This window comes from Ascaphus truei, chromosome 5 (genome assembly GCF_040206685.1).
Source record: "Ascaphus truei isolate aAscTru1 chromosome 5, aAscTru1.hap1, whole genome shotgun sequence".
Lineage (NCBI taxonomy): Eukaryota > Metazoa > Chordata > Amphibia > Anura > Ascaphidae > Ascaphus > Ascaphus truei.
The window spans coordinates 121413451-121436659 of record NC_134487.1 but is presented as its reverse complement, the minus strand read 5'-3'; the positions used below and the strand labels follow the sequence as shown (position 1 = coordinate 121436659).

Genomic DNA, 23209 nt, shown 5'->3' with positions numbered 1-23209 from the left:
GGGTATTGGGAACATTCATGTAGTAACAGACCATTACACCCGATACGCTCAAGCATTCAAATGTATGGGTTACCCAATCGGATGCACTCCAAGAGCAAGTTAATCAAAGAACTCCTAAAGCTGCTCATTATCGAGAAGTCTCGTATGACTCCCTACCACCCTGAAGGAGATGCTCTTCTGGAAAGGTTCAACTGATCTCTACTGGATATGCTGGGCACTCTGAAGGGCTCCGAGAAGGCAGGATGGAGCAAGCATGTCGAGCTGTTAGTACATGCCTACAATTGCACTAGGCATGAATCCACCGGGTACACACCCAATTTTATGATGTTCGGCAGAGAGGCACGGCTACCTGTGGACATTCGTCTCCAAGTATCCACCTACGGTGTGCCGAACATGACGCACTACATATATGTGTAAAGGCCCCAGGATAACCTCCGTATAGCATATCAGTTGGCAGAAAGAGCCACCGCCAAGCTGAACGAGAATAACAAGCAAAGGTATGACTATAAAGTACGCTACGGGGAACTTCTGCCTGGAGACAAAGTTCTCCTTTGGAATTTAGGAATACCAGGAAAGCATAAGTTAGCGGACCGCTGGTGAGAAACTCCCTTCGAGGTGGATTCACCGATGCCTTGCCTCTCTGTATACCTTATAGAGATTCAGAGGGCAGGGTAAAGGTCGGGCATTGGAATCACTTATTACCTATCCCTCAAGTGGGGGACAGTGAACCTGAACCATCACCAGTAATGCCTTCAAGTGACAATCAGGATCCCTTGGAAGGGACCTCTGCCACCCCAAATGGAGACTGGTGGGCACCACCAGAAGAAGTAGTGGGTAATGGGCCTGTCCTCCATGTACCCTCTCCAACGGCTTCAAAAAGCCAACCGCTCGACCCAAGGAGTCCAAGTTTTGTTCCCAGTAGAGACTATGTAGCTCAAGAGTCACACCCTATGAGAGGGCCAGGACCTCAAGCTGATGGTAGCCTCTCCACCCAAGAAGATGTCAGAGAAGAGACTCATCAAAGTCAACGAGTGAGATGCCCTCCAATGAGAATGGCGTATGATTCACCATGTGTCTCAGCAGCTGTCTTGGAGCCTGTTTGCCTCTATTATGACCGTGCTTACTGACATTTTCAATAAGGTTTAGTTGTTTAGCTGCACAAAAGTTAAGTTGTATAATGAATTGTATTTTTCATTATATATATAAAGAGCTGTTATGTGTTCTCAAGCAGGTATGTTGAGGTCTCCACCAGGGTGAGGATGTAGCTAGTCCCCCTACCCTCTGGTGTGGGGGAGCTGCCCGGCTATTGCCCTGAGCTCCGCGCAATTTGGAGTGTGGTGGCGACCATTTTGCGAGTCGTGCATGAGCAGTGCAGTGAGGCATGCATGCGCAGTGGAGGAGGTGGCGGCCATCTTAGGATAGCTCCATACATGCAGCTGCGGGACTATATGTCCCAGAATCCTCAGGTGGGAGGGAAACACCACATGGGACTGTCCCAGTCAATAAGACTCTGAAGGCAGGAGGAACAGGATATCCTCCGCGCGTGGAAAGCCCGTGAGTCAGTCTTCCAGGAGCGGCAGAGAGGACGGATGCGTCCAGGATGCCAGTAGCCCCTGGGGTAGGCCAGTACTCTGCCCCTAGGCCCCAGAAACTAGAGAGACACCAGAGAAGTAGTATCGTAGGGAAGGCCCCAGATAGGGACTCTTCCCCTTACTAGTATTGTTGCGCCGGTGGCGAATGGCCATGCAGCACTCTGCGACCTGGGATCAGGCCGCAGTACCCCAGAACATTCAGGTGAGACACTCCAGCTGGAGCTCACCCCACGAGGAGGATCAGGAGGGGAATTGTGTCGGAGGCCCCTCTGCGTGGGACACGCTCCAACACACCACGTCAAGCAGCACCTGGGTGATACTGGAGTACTCAGGCAGGTATCCAACGTTCACCTACATCTACAGGGTGGGATTGTTGGGACAGGACACCAGGGATTATTGGTGCCATGGCACCCTCAGTACTTTGGAGGAACCACACTGTGTTTGGGGTCACTGCCGTATACTGTGGGTACCCATTTATTGTGTTATCTGTGTTTAGTGTGTGTGTACAGTATAGCTTAGTTATATACATTGTGTGGTATATTACTTACTACTGTGTATTGGTCCTGTGAGGGGTAATCCTGCCAATGCTGTGATCCCTCATAGATGGAGGCGCTGCACGTAAGGAGAAAGAGCTCACCCGAGGCTCCCAGAGGTGGAGGCTTAGGCCACCTGTGAGCAGACAGGTGCAGCAGCACCCGTAGTTGCCAGTGTACTTCCCTGAGGCATAGGGAAAGGGGGTTACACAGTTCTGCCTAATTCTAATGCTATTCATTACCGTAATTGTTGATCTTTCAGCATAATCTCTTTAAACACGTTATGCCACCATAATTAGTCAAACACGACTTCAAAAAGAATGACTGTGGATGAAAAATCTCCTTACATAAAGAACAGTTTACAAACAGTGTCAGGCTCGCCACCACCTTGCATGGGATACGGCACATTTGTGTGTACAAGCTGGTGACACTTGGGCCTGATAGGACCCATGTTAATGAGAGGGGTGTTGGTGCTGAGATTATTCAGCGGCTGTTGGTAGTGACCAGGGAGTCTGTCGAGGGGTGGGGGGGGGGGGGGAGGGAGAAGGCCCATCTGTTTATCCCATGGACCCACCTTTTTTTCCTGTGGCCCAGTAGAGGAATGGCCCTGGGTGAATTAATAGGGGGTTATGAATGAGTAACGGGAGGGTGTGCAGGGGGTGAAAATAAAGAGGGTTTGGAAGGGGTGGATTTTAAGGGTATGGAGTGGAACTTGCTGATTGGGAAAGGATCTGGGAGGAAGAGCTAGAGATCGAGGTGCGGCCTAGCATCTTTGGCCAAAGTCACCACAACTCACTGCCAGGAAGGTCGCCTCTGTACAATTCGCGGCTCCAAAAATTAACTTTGACTGCCCGACACTCCTAGTCTTGTGACTGCCGCTCCGATAGTGCACAAGGCAGAGCGGCCTTTCATGCTGTCGGAGCGGCGATCATGGGACTAGGACCGGTGGGGAGCCGAAGTTCATTTTCGGAGAGGCGAATTGCACAGCAGCGACCTTCCTGGAGGTGAGTTGTAGTATCGGCGAACGGACCGCCAGAAGCACTTTGGTTGCGGCCAAAGGTCCCACTCCGATCGAGAGTGATGAAAAAAGCTGCCGAGGAGGAGCTGTTAATCAAGAGGAAGAACTGAGCTTGCAAGGGAGTAGCTGGGAGGAAATACAGGTAGGTGTTTAGTCCAACCCGGGGGTGAAAACTAGGTTTCCGCCAAAGGTTTGGGGATTTTGCCCCCCTGAATTCGCCTATCTCTAATTTATAGTGTGTACGTCTAATGGATTTTTCAGTACATAAAATGTCTTTTTCTTTTTAAATTCTGTTTGACAGATTTCCTTCAGTGAACTGTTACACATATTCACAGTGTGTGCCTCCTCCAGTGTCTACATTGTAAAATATTGAAGTGCTTTTAAAAAGATATGGCAAGTAAGCTTAATGGTTCTGTAATGAATAATGTCAACTCAGGAATGTGAACTGGCATCTTATTATACCTTCATAGTGTAGGAGGCATGAAAATTAATGCACATACAAATAAAAAGAAAATGTGACATAGGAACCGGTTTAGAGAAGCGTTTTTAAAATGTTACACCTTTTCTATCCTGGGTGTCTTTTCACATTATATATATATGTGTGGTGTGGGACAGGTTACCTTGTTCTCTCAGGGTGCACAGCGCCTCCAGCCAGTAGGGATCCCCTGGGGTCTCCATAGGAGAGACCCCCACTGACACTTCATTCTCCAGACACCAGGGACACACACAGCAGCTTCTTTTCTGTGGATCTTTATTCAGAGCAGCATACATAGCATACAGCAGAACATCACAGGCCTGATTTGCTCTCTGCCCTTCTGCTCATGGCAGCTTAACTACCCCCCTTCTCACCCAGGTTGGGCAAGAGGGGGAGAACTATTATCTGTCTTCTCTGCTCAAGATCTTCTCTCAGACTCCTCACTAACTAACTGACATACTATATTTTAGGAAACATGTCTCAATTTGAATATCCTCAGGGAGTGTCGCTAACTTTGAATCATTACAACTCAAAGCTGGATACCGATTGGCTCACACACATTAGGGGGTGTTCCAACCCATATCCACCTTTTGGATTAACATGCTCAAAGGTTGCTTAGGCCCGCCCCTGAATATTGCTACATACTCAGAGCTGAAATGCAAAACAGGCCAACTGAAGGAATTAACCTTTCCACTGCCTGTTCTAACAGGACTGACAGAGGAAAGGCCCAGAATTAGCAATAGCTGCCGAAGGTCAGGCTATATATATATATATACAGTATCACAGGAACTCCAGATCTTGTGAATAAATAGCAAAAAAATTCGACTGTCTCTGGAGCCTTTCTCAAGACGGAGAGCCGAAACGTTGACCTATGTATGAAACTTTTGCTATTTTACCACAAGACCTGGGGTGCCTGCTATTCTTCTTTTATGCCATTTTTTTTTGCTGTTCATGCACTCAGGCAATATACCAGCATCAGTGGAGTGCCACTATAATCCTGATATATATATATATATATATATATATATATATATATATATATATATATATATATATATATAAACCAGGCACGCTGAGATCTTGGAGTAAAAAACATTTTTTAGTGAAACTACTGTATCAATGTTTTGGTACCATCATAATCCTTTCTCAAAACACAGAAAAAGAACAATACTCTCTGGGAACGCAATCAAAAGTAAGAACTTTGCAAGAAATGCAATTCCCACCATAAACATTGCTTGTTAGTTGGTATGTTGAGTACAGAGTGTATATGATATTATATATATATATATATATATATATATATATATATATATATATATATATATATATATATACATGTAGAGGTATCAGTACCGTGTTAGCCGAGCTTCAATAATCAAAAAATAAATAGATGATACCGTTCTGTGGCTAACGAAATGCTTTTATTTGTGCGAGCTTTCGAGATACACTGATCTCTTCTTCCGGCGATGTTACAATGAATATATATATATAATATAATATATATATAATATCATATACACTCAGTACTCAACATACCAACTAACAAGCAATGTTTATGGTGGGAATTGCATTTTACATAATGTAGGATTTTAACACCCTAAAAGCAAAGTGATCATTATATGTAATTATTTACTCCATTGATTTTGTTTATAATGCACTTAGATTGTACTAGGTGAATTTTGCAATGCAGAGGTTAAATTCAAGGAATGGTAGGAGACATTTGGCTGAGGCATACCATCAGAGTCGTGGTGTCTTACATTTATCTTTGGAGTACCGTGGAGATGAGTTATAATTGTTGCTATGGTAACGGCAGCTGCTGATGGTGTTGCATTAAAGAACTTGTCCTTTCCCCACATAATTCTGTCATCATTCATATTAGCTGTGTGCCTTGAGTAAAAGGCACACGTGCTTTGTGTAGCTATTTTTCATGTAGGAGCATTTTATTGTTCGAGGAATAGTGTCATTTCATTTCAGGTTGATCATGTTCACCTTTTTGAAATTCTCCATTATAATTTGCTCGGGGTCATTTTGTGCATTGAAGCATAGAATGCAGATTGTAGGGGGAGGTTTGTATAGTGCTAATGGGTCAACATGGAGCAGAATACATTTTATTTAGTAAATATTGTGTTTATGTTTGTAATTAGTGGAGCAAAAGATGTTGATTGGAGAAGCGCTATTTTATTTAAATTAGAGCTTTCATGAGGTTTCTGTTAGAAGAGATGTGTGTGTAAGAGGGGCAATTTGTTATTGCATAAAATTATATTTGTCTTCATCTTTCTATAATTGTTTCCAGGGGACGTGTTGAATTTCAAGACAAGTCATGATAGAATGCAAGTTATAAAGGGCAGGTGCATTATATCGTCATTGTAGAGGTAAAAGTCATTAACTACACTCTTTGAGTACTGAGGAAAAGCCGATTAAATGTTCTTTTTGACAGGGAATATTCTGTACTTAAGAAGGGAGGTATTTTGATATGACAAGTTCTGAAGAATTCATGTCTTTAATGAGTTTCTCAATAGAAATATCAAGAAATTACAAGTCTGGAAGTGCATTTAATGCATTTTTGCCAAAAATGCACTTTATGAGATTTACTTCTACAGCAACGATATAGGGGTTGTGTTATTGCATTTCAAATGGCTGCCTCCATGCCTACCTTCCTTTCATAAGTCTGTAAATGAAAGCTCATAAAGTGTGTGAAGGAAAAACATGCATTGGGCGAAAACATGTACAGTTGATTTGCATTATTATTATTATTTTTTTTTTTAAGTTAGCATTCTTCTTTTTTAAGCAAAACAAACACAAAAAAAACCCATGCGAGCAGTAGTATTGTTTTCCTATGTAAATCAGCCCATGATGGTTGGAGACACAAATGTAGACGTCATCATTTTCAAAAAGAGGCTTTGACACAAAAGGTACACAGCTTCTTTGATTTGTCGGAGCATCTAACTCTTCAAATTTTGAAACCATTTTCACATGACTGGGGAGGACTCCGCCAAAGCACCCGCAATAAAGACACAGACATGATTTGGAATCAATAAGGCCACATCTTTTATTCATAAACTTTTTAAAACTTTCATTCTAAGGAAGATTGCCTGCCTTGCTATCCTGTTATATATGTCCAGAGCCCGAGAACAACACGTTGACTTGTGACCCCTGCTGCTGTGCACTCCCTCGCCAGAGGAGTTAAATTCACCTATTGGGAGAATGCTCACTGACCACTTGCCCTCAAAAGGCTTATGACCGCAACCAAGACTGTGTAAAACCTTAAGGGAACCAGTCTGGCTGTCAACTTTGGTGATTTATTGATTATGCTATCGGACATAACGTAGGAACATATTCTAGTGTTTGATGGGGAGAGACTTGACACAATCACAACATTTATGTGTAAATCTCTTATTTTCAAAATGTAGGACTATATTGCTAATACTACAAATGAAGGAGAATAAGGTTCCTTAAGGATTTGCATGGTTTGGGGGTTTTGATCTTCGTCACAGGAGATGCATGAAGTGTTGCTCTTCACTTTGACTTCAGAAGCTAGACTGCGGTGTTGCCACGATTACGAAGGAAGACAATGAAATGGACATTTTATAATTACCCAGTTTTGTGGATTCCTGGGATACTTGCCACAGTGTCCTGGATATTAATCTTTAATTCCTGGAGACACCATGACAGTGATGTGAGGTTGGTAAGTTTTTTCTGCTATGTCTAGAAGCCTAAATGATCTCTTCGTGGAGAGAATCTTCTTTTCTTGTTTTTAAATTCATGTTCAGGTAGTTTCCTCACATGTTTAATTCCGGTTCCTATCCATCAATTGTGTGTCGATAGATAGATAAAGGATAGTACATTTAATGAGAACTGATGCATCTGTCGGTCATTCCTGTGCTGGCCAAAAGCTTCTCTTGCACTGTCCAAACGCCTTGCCTTGTGAAAGAATATGCAATCCTTGGGTTCATGTCAAATGTGAATAAGTGGAAAGAGTGATGTGAATTTACAGTATAAGTAGGATACTTCTTACAGATGCTCTAAATCTGCATTCACATAATCACTGGTGGCTTGACATGCAATTGCTTTCCAGTTATTGTTAGTTATGCAGATGTAGCCAATGGTGTTGCACTGCAGACGGACAAGCACAATGCACCAGTGGGAGAAGCAACTACAGTATTGCTTAGAATCAGCCACGTGCGAGGAGTGGGCGGGCTATCATGCCATTTCCCCTGCGGGAGTGCACCACTGGTCTCAATAATGTTGGCTACATCTATATACATGTAGCCCCGGTAAGAAATAGTGGGCTACATATCTTTCTCCTACTGGAGTAAGTCCTGTTAAGGGCAGGCGCCAGTAGTAATCATGGGTTTTCCCCCCACCAAGCCCTGCCTTGAGTGATAGAGGTAGGCTCCTGACTCTGTGGCAGGCCTGAGACAGAGGGGAGGTCCTGCTGACATCATGAGAGGCAGGGCTGTATCTATTTAGTGGGCTGCTCCTGTGTGTGTAAGGGGGTTGAGTGAGTAGAGTTCTGCCCTGGGAGCTGGAGAGTGTGTGTGAGGAGTCCTGCCCTGGCAGTTGTGCCAGAGTTGAACCAAGAGAGTGGAGAGTGCTGGAGCATAGAAAGCATGGTCTGGGAGTTTCAAGGAGACAGGAGAGAAGACACTCAGCCATACTGAGTAGAGCTGATAGCACTAAGTGCGGTGGACCAATGCCCCTCACCCTGCAGATTGGGGTGAGGGGGGAGATCTAACCTCACCCAGAGGGCCTACCCTTGGGTGGAGGTAGGGGTATTGAGGCCCCATACAGCCATCCTGCAGGGGTACATTCCTGGAGGAAAAGGAGAGGAGGTCAGGATCCTGTGTACTGCCATGACTTGCTGCTGTGAAATGAACTGCTGCAGTGTGCGATATTAAGGACAATAAAGACATTGCTGTTTTATTTAAAGACTGTGTGAGATTGGAATCTCTCGCCCTGGGACCAGGGCTTTCTCTGTAGCCAGCCCTCACTACACCCTAGAAGTCCAGTCTGCGACGGGGGGGGGGGGGAGCATGGGTTACATACAGATCAAAGTGACTTTATAGTCATATAGAGGATCTCATATGTTTTTTCTGTTGTGCTATTTAGTGGAATTGCTTTTCAAACTCCTTAATGTTACCGGGTTGCATTTCCATGCCCGCGTGGACCCCTCATACTCTGTCTTACTTACTGCGCATACAATGCACATATCCATTTGAAATAGCTATTTTTTTATCTTTGGCACTTTATGATGAAATCACTATATTTTGAATAACATGGGAGAGTTAAAAGAGGGAACTTTTTATTTGGAGCAAGTTTATAGGACACTCAACTTAAAAGGGCTTGGATGGATTGTTCTTGTTAAATGTCCTAGTTCAATATGTTATGAAGCCTAAACTTCAGTATGTCTGTGCCCCTGCCACTGGACCTTGTGTGTGTATTTGTGTCTGCTATTGGAACCCTGTGTGTTTCTGCTGTTTTACCTCTTTGTGCCCGTCTCTCTGCATTTGTCTGTGTCTTGGACCCTTTTGTTTGTCACTGGACCACAGTATGCATGTGCCACTGAACATCTGTCAACTGCTGTGTCTGTGCGTAACTGTTTGTACAGTATGTTCTTGTCTTCCGCTACCTCTTCTCTGCCGCCACATGTATCTTCTAGCACCAAAGTGGGAGACTGACATGAAATAGTTTGAAGGATAAGAAGACGTTTGGGTGTCACTTGGTTTTCAAATATTTATTGAAGGTGTTACAGTTCTAAAAAAGTTGAGAAACACAGGTGTCACCTCTAACTTCCTAAATCACTTTTGCCACTGTAGATCCCCATTACTTTCTGCATTGTTAACAGGATTTTCTCTCTACCCCTTAGGACTCGAAACTCATCTTCCCTTCCTATAGCTGAGATTTCATTGTATGCCACAACCAAGACTTTTACACTCCTTTTAAGACATTTCCCATCTGCCCCATTTGTCCCTACTATCCACTAATGCAGAAGACCACAACCTTCTTTTGTTCTGTATCACCATAAGAAAAGTATCAAACGTTCATTATCAAAAACTTGGTGTTGTATATATATATATATATATTGCACATGCAGTATCTCAGCATCTATAAACATTGTGGTTTTTTTTAATGGTAACTGTTTCTGGCACCAATGCAGTGAGTGCACAGCAAGAATTGTTTTTTTTTAGATTTCATCGCACTGACTGTAAATTAATTTATTTTTCCTCCATAAAAGTCTGTGCTTGACCTTTTTGTAAAAGGGAACATACTTCCAAATGTTATTTTGTCAGGAGTCTGTACATCCATTTCTTCTGAAATCTTCCACACTTTGTGCAGATGGAGCATGTTTAGTAATCATCCTGCCACATCCCCTCACAACAGGAGCCAACTGTAGTAAGGTACATCTCTGTGCGCGCACATATATTGGCCCATGCTGTGAGTTGATGTGACCCAAGGATTAAAAAATATGCGTCTTTCATTATTTTACAAGTTCTGCTTCCTGACAAAATGATCGATTCCAGCATGAAAAATCAATTGGTACACAAGCTCCTGACAAGCAACATTCTGCAGCTGTGTCATCACTCACAGGTGGGTCTAATGTGGCCTTTAATGCGGACTGCTGCTATAATCCTGAACACCTTTACATGGCCTTCACTGGTGTTGCACATTAACAGTTGTTTTATGCTAGTAAACGTATGAAACTTTAATGCAAACTCTTTTATGTGATGTTGCTGTTTTCTGGTCCTATGCATTAAGTGTTCACGTTTTGTCATTAAAATGTTTATTCTGCTTGCATAAATTAATGTCACTTTGATAGATTTAGCATCATCTAAATGAAGACAAGTGCACCTTATGAGTAGTGAAAACCAGCAGAGCACATCATATTCCTTTCCCTGAAATAATATTAGTGAATGTACTATCATTAAAGACACTGATTAACCATGACGTGTGTCTTCTGTTTTCAGGAATTCTAATGAAATAATTGCAAAAATAATGCTTCTTTATTGCGTTAACAAAAAGGGTCGGTGCTACTATTGACTGAGCATCATGGAAGCAATTTGACTAGACAATAATTTCCTAACATATTAGAACTGATGGGAGACCACAAAATTAACATTTATTTCAACATACTGTATAGGTTTACTGTGTTTATGAATCCAGAAAGGAACAGAACATACACAAAGTACAAAGACTCCGATATAATGTATTTACCTATTGATCCAAAGAAGAAAAATGAATCAGGGCACTGCGAATTTCTGAAATAAAGAATTTATTAGGCCAGCAGCTAAATCGACGTTTCGGCTGCTCTAGCAGTCTTTCTCAAGTGGAGTGGTGTGATTATAGTGTCTCAATATGCCGATATATATATATACATATATATATATATACTGTATATGCAATACGATACCGTGTGGCGACGAATATCAGAGATGGTTGTCAAAAGAATATATTGTATTAACAAGACATCATTCCAACATTTCGGTCCGCGTGCGGGACCTTTATCAAGGTTATCACATCACCTTGATAAAGGTCCCGCACGCGGACCGAAATGTTGGAATGATGTCATGTTAATACAATATGTTTTTTTGACAACCATTTGGAGTGCTGCCTCTGATATTCGTCGCCACACAGTATCACATTGCCTATTTGTACCATACAGGATTTGCACCCACCTTATTGATTTCCCAGATGGAGTGCCTATTGTTCTTTGTTATATGCTATCTATCTATCTATCTATCTATATATCTATATATATATATATATGTAGTCCCAAATTCCCAGGTGTCCGTAATCTTCTGTCGGTGTCTCAGGAGCAATTGTTTATATATTTTTTGGTGTGCAGCATGTTTTTGTATATTTTATCCATTGATCAACATTTCAATCCCCAATATTATCTTGGTCAGAATGTTTTCCCACTATTTAACAGCGGCGAAGACGTAAATACCGTATTGGCCTGAATAAAGTGCTATGTTTTTTTCCTAAAAAAGTCCTTCCGAAAACTGTACTCGTATTATATGCGCAGCCTAACACCTTTTATTTTTCATGTAGAACACCTACAAAACTGTAGGGGTCGTATTATGTGCGAGGTCGCACTATATTCGGGCCAATATGGTAGTCAGAAAGGCAATATTACCTTTTTATAATATATTAAAAGATTACAGATCTTCCACCCTCTACATTAATGCTGTTTTACCAACGAGTACAATATTTTCTTTGTGATTTTATATGAAATGATTGCAGGACACTCCCTCTAATTGTATAGATTCTGTGTGAAATACAGACGTATGTGTGTGGGTGTTTATTGGGGAAATCTACATGCTAATTAGACAACTGGTCCTCATAGATGTATAGCCAGTCAACCCTGTGAAGCCCAGCCCACCACATGCTGATTTTCAGTCCATGTGGTGAAGTAATAAGTATATATTACGGTATATATTCAAGGGATAAAAAAGGCTCCCCCATTTCAGAGATGTCAACCTCAACGGGAGGTTTGGTGATTCTGGACCACAAAAAAAAAGAACAAATTAGGTTTCTATGAGTCTATGGCATTGCTGATGCTGAAAATCAGTGGGACTGATACATCCAAATCATAGTTATTAATACTGTATATCTAGTATCCCTGTGTGACTGTATTTGGTATTATTCACAAAACACATTCTCTGTTTTTAATATCACTGCCCAAAAGTTATTGTACTGCTCTTTGACTAAAGTAAGAAAAAAAGATCAAGGAGACTGGGGATCCACTCAAGACATCAGCAGCTCAAAATCTAATCTTGATACAACATACTTTTTTTTAATGTATTTTTATTTTTTTAGGTATTGAGCGCAACATTTAGTTTTTCTTGTTGAATAAAGTAATCTTTTATTGCACTTGATAAGACACTTCCTGCTGCTGTAGTTAATTTTAATCAAGTTGAACGTGTCCCATAAGCCTACTGCACCTATTACATTAGGACATTAGGTCCACCTCCAGCATTTTTTGCTAAACGGTTTATTTAAAGCCAGTGGTTTTCGCCCCTTTTATTAATTTTAATTCTGCAAACCCTATACTTATTATGATCATGACTAGAATGATTTTGGTGAAGTATGTCAACTGCAGCAAATGTGTCTACTTGGGCAAGAATGGGACAGTGTGTTTCATTCTAGTCTGATAGCTAAAGAACATGGGAAAATACATTCAAATGTGCTAATATTGCAGCTTCAAGTCCGTGTTCCAAGGAGACAACATTCCTTAAAATATTGTACATTTGCTGAATAAACACACCAAGCCCATGTAGCTGTTATGAGCTATGGAGTTTGTCTAGGGAGAAAGCCAATGAGCACCCAGGAATTGAATTGAATTATGTATATAGGTTACATCAATAGTTTGTATACCATAATCAGTAATGGAGGTGACTGCAAAACGTTGCAGAAAGTATACAATGGTGTTAAACCACAAATTTGTGACCAATGTGAGAATTACAGTTTTGAAGTTATATTAGGAATGATTTAATTAATTACACAGTTAAGCTCTCCCTGAATCCATTAATTCTGATACGATAACACGATCACTAGATCATTAAGCCAACAACTCAAACTATGATCATTTTGAATGACCACTGTAATGTGCCTATCACCCTGCTTATGTTTATACTAAAGATACAAAGGTGTGCATTTTATGTAGCACATTTGTAATGCATCCCTAGTGCTGGGAGTGTATTTGTAAAGCATACATCAACTGATGACATAAAATCAATATATTTAATGTGTAGACAATCGCTCATTGCAAAGAGAAGACATTTATACTTGAATTTAATAACCTGCAAGTTGAATCAACAACACACTGCTCCTTGGTTATTAAAGTGCATTAAAAGTGAGGATCAGAAATGGGTTTTAATCGGAATGTTTCATCTTGGTAGGCATATAGCAACCGTTCATTTCCTTGTATCCTTGATGTTACTCTTCTAGGCATCTTTGCTGTTTGTTTAGGAATGACAATCCTGTATTGTTAATGAAATAATAAGGGATTTCTTGTTTTAATATTAAAAAGCTATAGGGTTGTGTGTAATACTTCAGTTGTGAAGGGAATAATGCTTCTTTGCTAGCACTGCATCCATATAGCAAACACAGTCACTTTATATTATGTGCTGAACACTAAATAAATCCTGAACCATATTCTTTCTTGTTTCATCAAAACATTGTAGGATATACAGTAGTAAACCGTATGTGTGTGTGTGTATGTGTGTGTGTGTGTATATATATATATTTATATATATATATATATATATATATATATATATATATATATATATATATATACATATATATATATATATATATATATATATATATATATATATATATATATACATATATATATATGTGTATATATATATATATATATGTATATATATATATATATATATATATATATGTGTATATAATATGTGTGTGTGTGTGTGTGTGTGTGTGTGTGTGTGTGTGTGTGTGTGTATATATATATATATATATATATATATATATATATATATAAAATCTTTTTTCTTGTTGATGCACAAACATAATGTATTTAACAATCTAAAAAATTGCAGTATTCATTGTATTCTGTTTACTTGTTCTATATATTGACAGTTGGTAGCATAAGCCTTTTAAACAACAAAGGCTAGCAGCTCTACAGCCAATCTGTGATAAAAGGGGGGGAAATGAAATCGCTATGGAAACTGGAGGAAGGATCTAACAGTTTTCTTTCTAAAGTAAATGTCTGATGTTTGTGACTGCAGGGGAATAAAAATTCATAAATTTGTATGATGTTATCATTTCTGCTTTATCTCAGAAAATGCCATTTCTAAACAATCTGACCTTGGCTTTATTAAGTGTTCCCTTCGCAGAAATAGTTACTGTTTAGCACTAGAAAGACAAGAATGCATCGAGGGGAGGAGTGAGAAGCTAGTCTGCTTCTTAAATGATTCTTTTTTTTTTTTTTCTTTTTTAATCACACAGAGCTCCTGGCTCCTGGAATGAAGACCACTGTGAGTTTTTCAGCAATTCAGCAACCCAGGGAACTAAATGCCAGTCACAAAACCGTGCATCATCCAATTGCATGCCTGCCTTTGATCTTGGACTGGGAAACTCAGAACCTCTCCCTCCAATCCAGAAGCAAATAAATACTAAGGAGAAGAGACATCCCTCGATTCAGTGCACAGACATTCTGAGACAGATACACCAAGGCGACCGTCATTATAAGAGCTCAAATGAACCTGTTTGGATTGCAGACTGCAGCAAGTACCTGTCTCCCTGTAGGAGTTTTAGAGTTCCTCCGACATCATCAGACAATGCAGAAAACCTTGGCTTGCCAAGGCCACTGTCTTTATTTCCAAACAAAGCCAGTCATTCTCTGTGCACACCTGCAACAGCAGCAGCAGAGCAAGGAGGGCTGAAAGGGAGTAAAGAATCCGCTCAATCTGAAATCCATCCAGCCTCAGAAAATACTCCGGGGGAAAGAAAGAACACCTATCTCGGTAAGTAAAACATCCACTTACCGTTGTTTCCCCGAACCACATGTTTATAATACTGTTTATCTGTACATTTTGTGTTAACTACATAAAATGTTATATTTATATTGTTTGTGTTTAATGTATTTACCACTTGTGTTTGCTTTTTTTCCCCCTTTGAATGCTGCCTGTTATTTTTTTTAAAGATATTTTAGTGTAAAAAAAGGAAGAAGAAAAAAACAAAACCTCGGAAAAATTATAAATAGAGTTTTTTTTTGTTTTTTTTTCAAGAAAAGGAGAATTCATACTGTAGTTCTATTAAAAGCATAATTTGACTGCAAGCTCACACATTTATATAAAGGTTTGACAAAATCTATGTGAAGTACATTTCTTTTAGTTTCAGGATACCTCTCTGCTGCCTTTACCCTATATCTCTACATAATTGTATGATACAATTATCCCCAGCATTTCAATTTACAATACCAGTCCCCTACATGTTTTTTCCCCTTACTACATATGCTGCTGGTAAATAGAACTATATATATATATATTAAAAAAAATTTTTTTTTTTTTTTTTTTTTTTTACAATTTTTGTAAATGTAAATGTACCACTTCTTTGAGTCCTGGTGACTTTTGACAAAGCTAATTCACATTTTTTACTTTTACCTTTCATTTTAAGATTCCGAAGCAGAAGACAGGACAGAACATGATGAAGCCACCAAGGTAGCTCTCAATGTGGTGTTTCCTTCATCAACTTACTCCACACATGGCCTTTCAAGACCAGGAACACCTTCAGAAGGGCACATGCACAGGTGAGTCTTTGGAGGGAGGTCTCAGGTCCAAGAGAAAAACTGCATTTCAGCAGTTGGTGAGAATCCATATGTTGCAAAAACCAAATGCCTTCTTCAGATTCTTAAAAACAAAACCTTTTGCACTATTTTCATGCTTCCTATTTTTGTGCTGCTTAGCCAGGTAGCCAAGTGATTGTTGGTAAAATTTTCTTTGTAGTGATCCTGTACTTCTGAAGTCAAACAGAGAGCAGGTGTGTTTTTCTGATATTAATCCAGAATCTGATCTTCTGTAAATGAGCTGTATAGATAATCTGCAGAGGCTGTTTTTTCCAGCTCTTTCCTCAACAAGTTTCAAGCTATTCCATTAATCTAACCAAGTGCACATTTATCTTACTGTTTCCACATTGCTGTTTAAGTAAGTTGAGCTTTAAATGTCATCATTACTGGGTCTGGCGGAATAATAAATCTTTCCTTTTTATATTATAGCTGTAATAATAACGCATTTCTCTTTTCTTTTTTTTTAACGTAGAATGGGTGTCTACACAAACAGTAACTCTTGTTACTGTTAATTGTAAATGTAATTCTGTTTTTGTGTTACCAAACTGAAAGACATACCTTGCTTCTTTTTTTTTTAAACTGAGGAAATATAAATGTGCGTTTATTCTTCAACATTTAATACAGTACCTTATCCAAAAAGAGTTCACAGGTCAGTTCTGAGGTTTTAAGATTTGAAAAATATACAGTTTTTTAACCTTTACCATAAAAGCAATTCTAGTTTTGAGTTTTCCACTTTTTTTTAAATAGCTACCACATAGCTGGGTTCCGATGCATTTACTGTTTGTAAAACATCGCCAGCATGCCCAGACCATGTAGATCCAAGGGTTCTCAATACCAGTTCTCAAGAGCTATCAACAGGTCAAGTTTTTCATATATCCCTGCTTCAGCACTGGTGGCTCAATCAGTGACTCAGTCAAAGACTGAGTGAGCCAGCTGTGCTGAAGCTGGGATATCCTCTAAACCTGACATGTTGGTGGTCGTTGAGGACTGGAGTTGACCACCCCTGATAGATAATATTATATATATGTATTTACTTTCTCAGCTTTTTTCTGGTTGTCAGATAGCACAAGTAAAGTAAAAACCCAAGTGCAATGCCTAACAAGCTCAGGGTTACCTGGGGTTATAAAAATGAAAAACAAGTGGCAAGCTTGTTCCCTATCACTAGCATACAGTACATGAACAATCTATTGCACACATGCAATTGTAGCATGTTGTTATCACTTGTCCGAAATGGCTTCACCTAACGATAACCTGAAACCCGATATTACTGCACACGGTAATTCTTTGGAATTTGATATTGTTTACAAGAAAAATGGCGAATAACAATTTTCCCTCCGCATCATTATTAGCTTCATATTGTCGTCAGCTCTGAAAGTTGCATTACATGCTATTGTTTTTTTTTTTTTGTCCTTCGTGAAAAAGAAAGCCCATTTATATCTCATGTTCTGAATTCATGAAGCACAGTTTTCATACTGTAACAAATATATAAGCTTGTGGGACTGTTCTTTGTCTTTTCTGCATTATATATGAAGGCTAATTGGCACCCCTTTATTTGGTAGCGTAAGTGCTATCTTAATGGGTATGAAGTGCGACGATTACGTTTGTTTGTTTGTTTTTCTTTTGTCCCACGATTACATCATGTTCTGACATGAAGCTTTGAATTATCTGTCTGCTTTTGCATCTGCTTGGTTTATTTAGTGGGCATTCAATAAATTGCTCCAAAGCCATGCTATGCATTATGAGTCCTAACACTTTTGATATGGATTTATGTTCTGTACTTGGTAATTAACGAAGTATTGACTAAAATAATGGTAAGTATGTATATACTGCACACACACACACATATATATATGTATAATTTAATTGACTATCTTTATATGCAACACACGAGACAATTGCAGAAAGGTTCAATCAATCTTGACTGATTTCCACAAAAGTGCCTAAGGAGAGATATTTAAGCTATAATACAATATTACATTCCCAATATTTTTATGTAATAGTTCAGTAAAATGACCTACATGATTTCAATCCAGAGTATACAGTGAAAATAATGTAACTATAGATTTTTCATAATATCCCTGCTAATCTAGTTATCTTATGTCAGGCAAAACTGCTAGAATATTACTAATTAAGAGATATGATCACATGATCCGGTGATGTTTCACAAATTCTGTTTTGTTTGGGGTAGGTTAAGCTGCTGTATTAAGAAAATGCAGTGTTTATATGGATTGTCCAATGTATTTGCTTTTACCTATCTCACCAGCTACATTTGTCAATTGAAATATTGGGTACTAAATTCATTTTTTATGGGAGTAATTTTTGTATGCCTGGCTTTATGTAACAGGATAACTTATTAGACCTCAGGATATTTTTTTAACTTTTTATTGCAGAATTAATAAGCTTGTCATAATTTTACTGACCGTTCAAAATTAGAATTCTTTAAGAAAAAGTACTTCATATACAGTACAATGTGCTCAGACAAATGGAATATTTATTACGTGTTGCAAATGTAAAAACTGCCCAAGATACATTCCAAATATTTTTTTAAAATGTATGTGTGTGTATATATATATACATATATACATATATACACAAAAATCAAAGAATTCTTTAGCACTCTCTGGTAGATATAAATCAGGTTTAATGCATCAGGCAAGCATAAGGGGTCAGTAGAAGAACGGGGCAGCGACATTTCGGACCTCCCGGTCCTTTAGATAAAGGGCCGGGAGGTCCGAAACGTCGCTCCCCCATTCTTGTATTGACCCCTTATGCTTGCCTGATACATGAAACCTGATTTATATATACAGTACCAGAGTGCTACAGCATTCTTTGATTTTTTTACTATTTATTTTGCTGCTGGATGAGGATCCCAGCTGCTCTGCAAGCACCCTGATCTCAAGGGAAGTAATTTATTCTTCCTGTTATACTTGTTTGAGTGTCCTGAACTTCTTGTAATTTATGTACTGTATATATGTAAATGTAGCATAATACATACTCCAGAAACAAGGGAACTTGCGAACATGAAAATGTTCTTCTACACAATAGCAAATGACACAATTTTTTTTATCTTACATTCAGTAGCTCAAAAATATAGTGTAACTGTCATGCCACTGGTCTCTGTCTTTATGTTTATATGTATTATCTAGTTGATACACTGAAAATCACAGGTAAAGTAAAGACAGTGTTCAAATGAATGCATGGCCATTGGCTTGCTGAGATCTGTCAAAGCCTGAGTTGGTTGGATTCATTTCTGTCTCTAGAACAATAGTTACCTGTACTGTGTATGGGCGGCTTGGCAGACACCAACAATCTGTATAAGATACGCTTCTGTTAGACACTGCTCAGTGAGAATCCCTAATGACAGTCTACTTTTCATTAGGAGAAAAAAAATCCTGCCTACCCTTTTGATGAAGGACAGAGCTTTGATGATTATACTGGTGTCATTTCCATTCAGCCTTGACTTGGCCTGAGGTTTTGGTTCTCAGTCTAGAAGTCAGCAGGCTATCTTTTTTCTCTGCCTCCACCCTCTTCTGCTGTCTTTAAGCAGGAAAATTAGTGTCACAGCTATAATGTAGGCACACAGTAAGAAACATACTAGACCCAGTCTCCATGGTGGCAAAGAGGGGGCATTAGGTGAAACAATGGAGAAGAACATTTATTTTTCAAAAGTTTTAGGTAAGAAAGATTATTTACGCAAAGTTAAAAATCACTTATGATTTTGCTTGCAACAATATGTGCTTTGTTATATAATCATCATCGAGCACAGTGAAAATATCTAGGATGTTACCAACCCTTGCCTCTGAGCTACCATAATTCAATGTGTTAACTTAAGTTATCCCCAGAACTAAAACACATTAATACTGCCCATAGCCCTTTGTTCATGTGAGAATAATCCACATTATTTTATCACTATTTTTAATAATCAACAATATATGGAGCATGCTGTGGATCTGACTGTACATATGCGATATTAGACAACTGTCTTCTGCCATCTAATTTATAATTATGTTTACACTCTGTAAATTGTACTGAGGTCAAATAGTTTTAAAAATTAATGAGGCTCGCTACTGGTTTCAGATGGTACAATGTGCATAAGATACTGCAGATGGATGTGATTATTTTTGCAAAATACAGTATTTTGACACTACAGTTTTTCAAATATCTAGAGTTTTCCACAAACTAATGATATAAAATGGGAATTAGAACAATGTGAAAGACCAAATTGTGGTGAACTGCACTTTTTCATTAATACTGTATAAAGAACACTGCTGCAGCAACATTTTATACACCACTTCTTGGCTGAAAGTAGATGTACTTGTACTGTAGCAGCACTTTTGTTAGCTGCTGTTATGGTTAAAATTTACAGGACACATTCCTATGATCAAGTCAGAAAATATATATTATGGTAAAATAACCTGCATCTTCTACATGAAGAGGGAATCAGGCATTACTTGTAACCGAATATTCAGTAATCAATATGCATTTTTGTTCAAAAACACCCATCTCCAGCTTCTTGTGATAGATTATCATGTAAACGTAGTGCAGTAAATACAGAGCAGGGCTAGAGAGATTAAATTAAGGTTATTCATTTCGAAAGGTTGAATGTTATTTGTTTGAAGTATTCAGGTTATAGAAACCATTTTCTCATTTTGAAGCCTTTGGTGATTGGCATAGGATGATCTCATATTTTTTTTTTTACATTTTAGCCTTCACACCAGTGGAGATGAAAAGGGATCTGATCTCTTTTATTGGGTTCTAAGTCATTCAGGTCGGCAAAGTACCAGTCTTATTTGGTATGGCCATTGTAACCTTAATCCATGCAATTTTAGGACTGTAATAAACTATTGTAATTGTTTGGGAGCCAGTTCTTCATCAAAAGTTCAAAATGTAGCTTGTTAAAGACTTATCCTCAGTTATTTCTCTAGAAGTAATACATTAGGGTCTAGTTTCTACATATTCTTGAAAGCCAACTGAAATAGACAAACATGTGTTTATTTTTAATTAATGGTACAATATCTGTAAACAGATATCTTTATATTGTAAAGAGAAACTGAAACGTTGACCAAAGTAAAGGAGATTGGCATTCATTTCACCTTGGATTAGCATTTCATTTGTGCTAAATAGTTATGGGAAAGTGTGTAGATTGACAGAAAAGGCAAGTTTTACATACCCTATTCTTTGGATTTTTGTATTGCATATATATATATATTATGAATGAAGTCTGCATTTATTCAGCAATATCCGAATAAGCCAGGCATAATTTTGCTGATGGTACTGTATGTTTATACCACGTTGTTATTATCTGTTGAAGTACATTCAGTCAAATCCCTTGTATTGTTGACTGAAAAAGCTCAGGTTTCGGTTTTATACAGGTCCTTTGTATCTAGATAATCTCAGATATTTGTCTCTGCTGGGAATGTTCTGCTTGTGTAATACTTAATGATGCTTAGACTTTCATGCAACATGGAAACCATTTGGAAAGAAAAGATTGTGGTTAGAAGGTAATGAAGTACTTAGACATATTTGGCAAGTAGGTCATCATACTTGTAATATTAGAAATTACTGGAGAGATTTGTCACCTGGTTTCAGTGTATAAAGTTAACGTCGCAGTGAATACAGAATAGCATAAAATAATACACAACACAATGCACATAATGTGCTTACAGAAAATAATAATAGAAATAACCTTTACAATAATATTACAAGTTGATATTAAGATTGTATGGTGTTAAAAATAGCTGCATATGAAATATTTATAGGACTTTTGTTATTTTAGGTATATATTTTTTTTTTTATAATACATGACCCCAACTTGTTAATTTTTTTCCAAAAATGTGTGACCATTTTTAAATGGGCACACAGGTCAATCTGATATTGAAGGGGTTAAGAAAAATCTAACTGAAATATATGGAAGTTAATAATCTCTTTAATTGGTTTGAGGGTGTCAGAATTGACAACATTGACAATTATTTGTGGGAATGAGCAGCAAGCTATATACTACTTGTCAAGGTCACATGGTTTAGGCATAATAGTCCCTTGCAGGCTACTTTGGAGGTGATTAAATATAATAGCTCAATGCTAAAGTAATGACTCCGTTGCAAGACAGTAGCAGCATGTTTTTAGTAATGCAAATTAAAATGGGCCAAAAAAAAAAATTCAATGTAGAGAACTTGGCATGTAGAAGCAAAATGAGAATTGTCAGTTCCACAACTTTTTTTTAACGACTAACACAGTTGAGGTAACAGCTTTAGGAAATCCTCATTTATGCCTCCGTACATAGCAATATAGTTTATTGACTTAGTACATGGAACTGAAAGTAACTGGCTGCAAGTCAATATGTTAAAACATTGTTACATTTCATAGTTTATATTTTGAATCTGTGAGTTGGTATGATAAGACAATACAAAAAAAAAAGTTGAAAACACAGTAAGACATTTGCCTTTAGACTGCTATAGATAAGATCTTTGTTCGCTAGTATAAAAAAAAAATTGCCCATTCATAAAAGTTCATTAATTAAAGTTGATTTCAGTGGGTCAAATGGTATTGTAAAGTAGGGAAAAAGAAAACCATGGCATTGTTTTTTTTTGTTCTGAAAGAATATCCTGTGTTATCCTACTCAGCCCTTATGCGCCTCTATTTTCTGATTTGTCACAGTGAAATGCAAAATAAATAATTAAATAACTATGTACCAGCTGCTGATCACAGAGCCAAAAAATCATTGCTGACTCAAATGATGCACAAAATGTTTGTTTGTACAACAAAGGATTTTCACTATACTGTATATTTGTTTCTTTCAATTTGATTCAGAAGCGTACCATATATTTGTTTCTTCCCATCGGATTCAGAAGCCGCAAATTGTTTTGCTAAACATTTAAGTCATATGTGGCAGAGAGCGAAATAGGGGGTGAGCGACTGTAGTTCGGTGTAAGCATAACTTGCCTAATTTATTTTTTATGCAAAGATTAATGTGGACACAGCATGAATGTTTTGGTCTTCTCCATCATTATGAGAGGGAACTTTGGATCTGCATTACCTAGCCGTGTTACATCAATCAATCAGCAGGGTATGGTTGAAGAAATTCAGCAGGAACCCCCACCTGAGACTGAGCACATCCATTTCACTAATGGACTGTTCTTTTTTCTTTTCTTTTTTTTTATATCAGAGCAGAGTAACATTTTTCTACCTAAAAGATCTACTTCTTTTCTCGGAGGCTCATCTATACAAGGAATGAAGAATTCAGTGTATTTAGTTAACTATTAAAAAAGCAAAACC

The 23209-nt window shown here is 38.4% G+C and overlaps 1 protein-coding gene across 1 annotated transcript in view; it reads left to right on the top strand.

Moving 5' to 3' along the window:
* Window positions 1-23209, top strand: part of LOC142495286 (dynein axonemal heavy chain 3-like) — a 1152169-nt gene that overhangs the window by 177549 nt on the left and 951411 nt on the right. The window contains exons 5-6 of the mRNA XM_075600542.1: window positions 14599-15116; window positions 15769-15901. Coding sequence (XP_075456657.1) covers window positions 14599-15116; window positions 15769-15901 — 651 coding nt within the window. The remainder of the gene's footprint in view (window positions 1-14598; window positions 15117-15768; window positions 15902-23209) is intronic.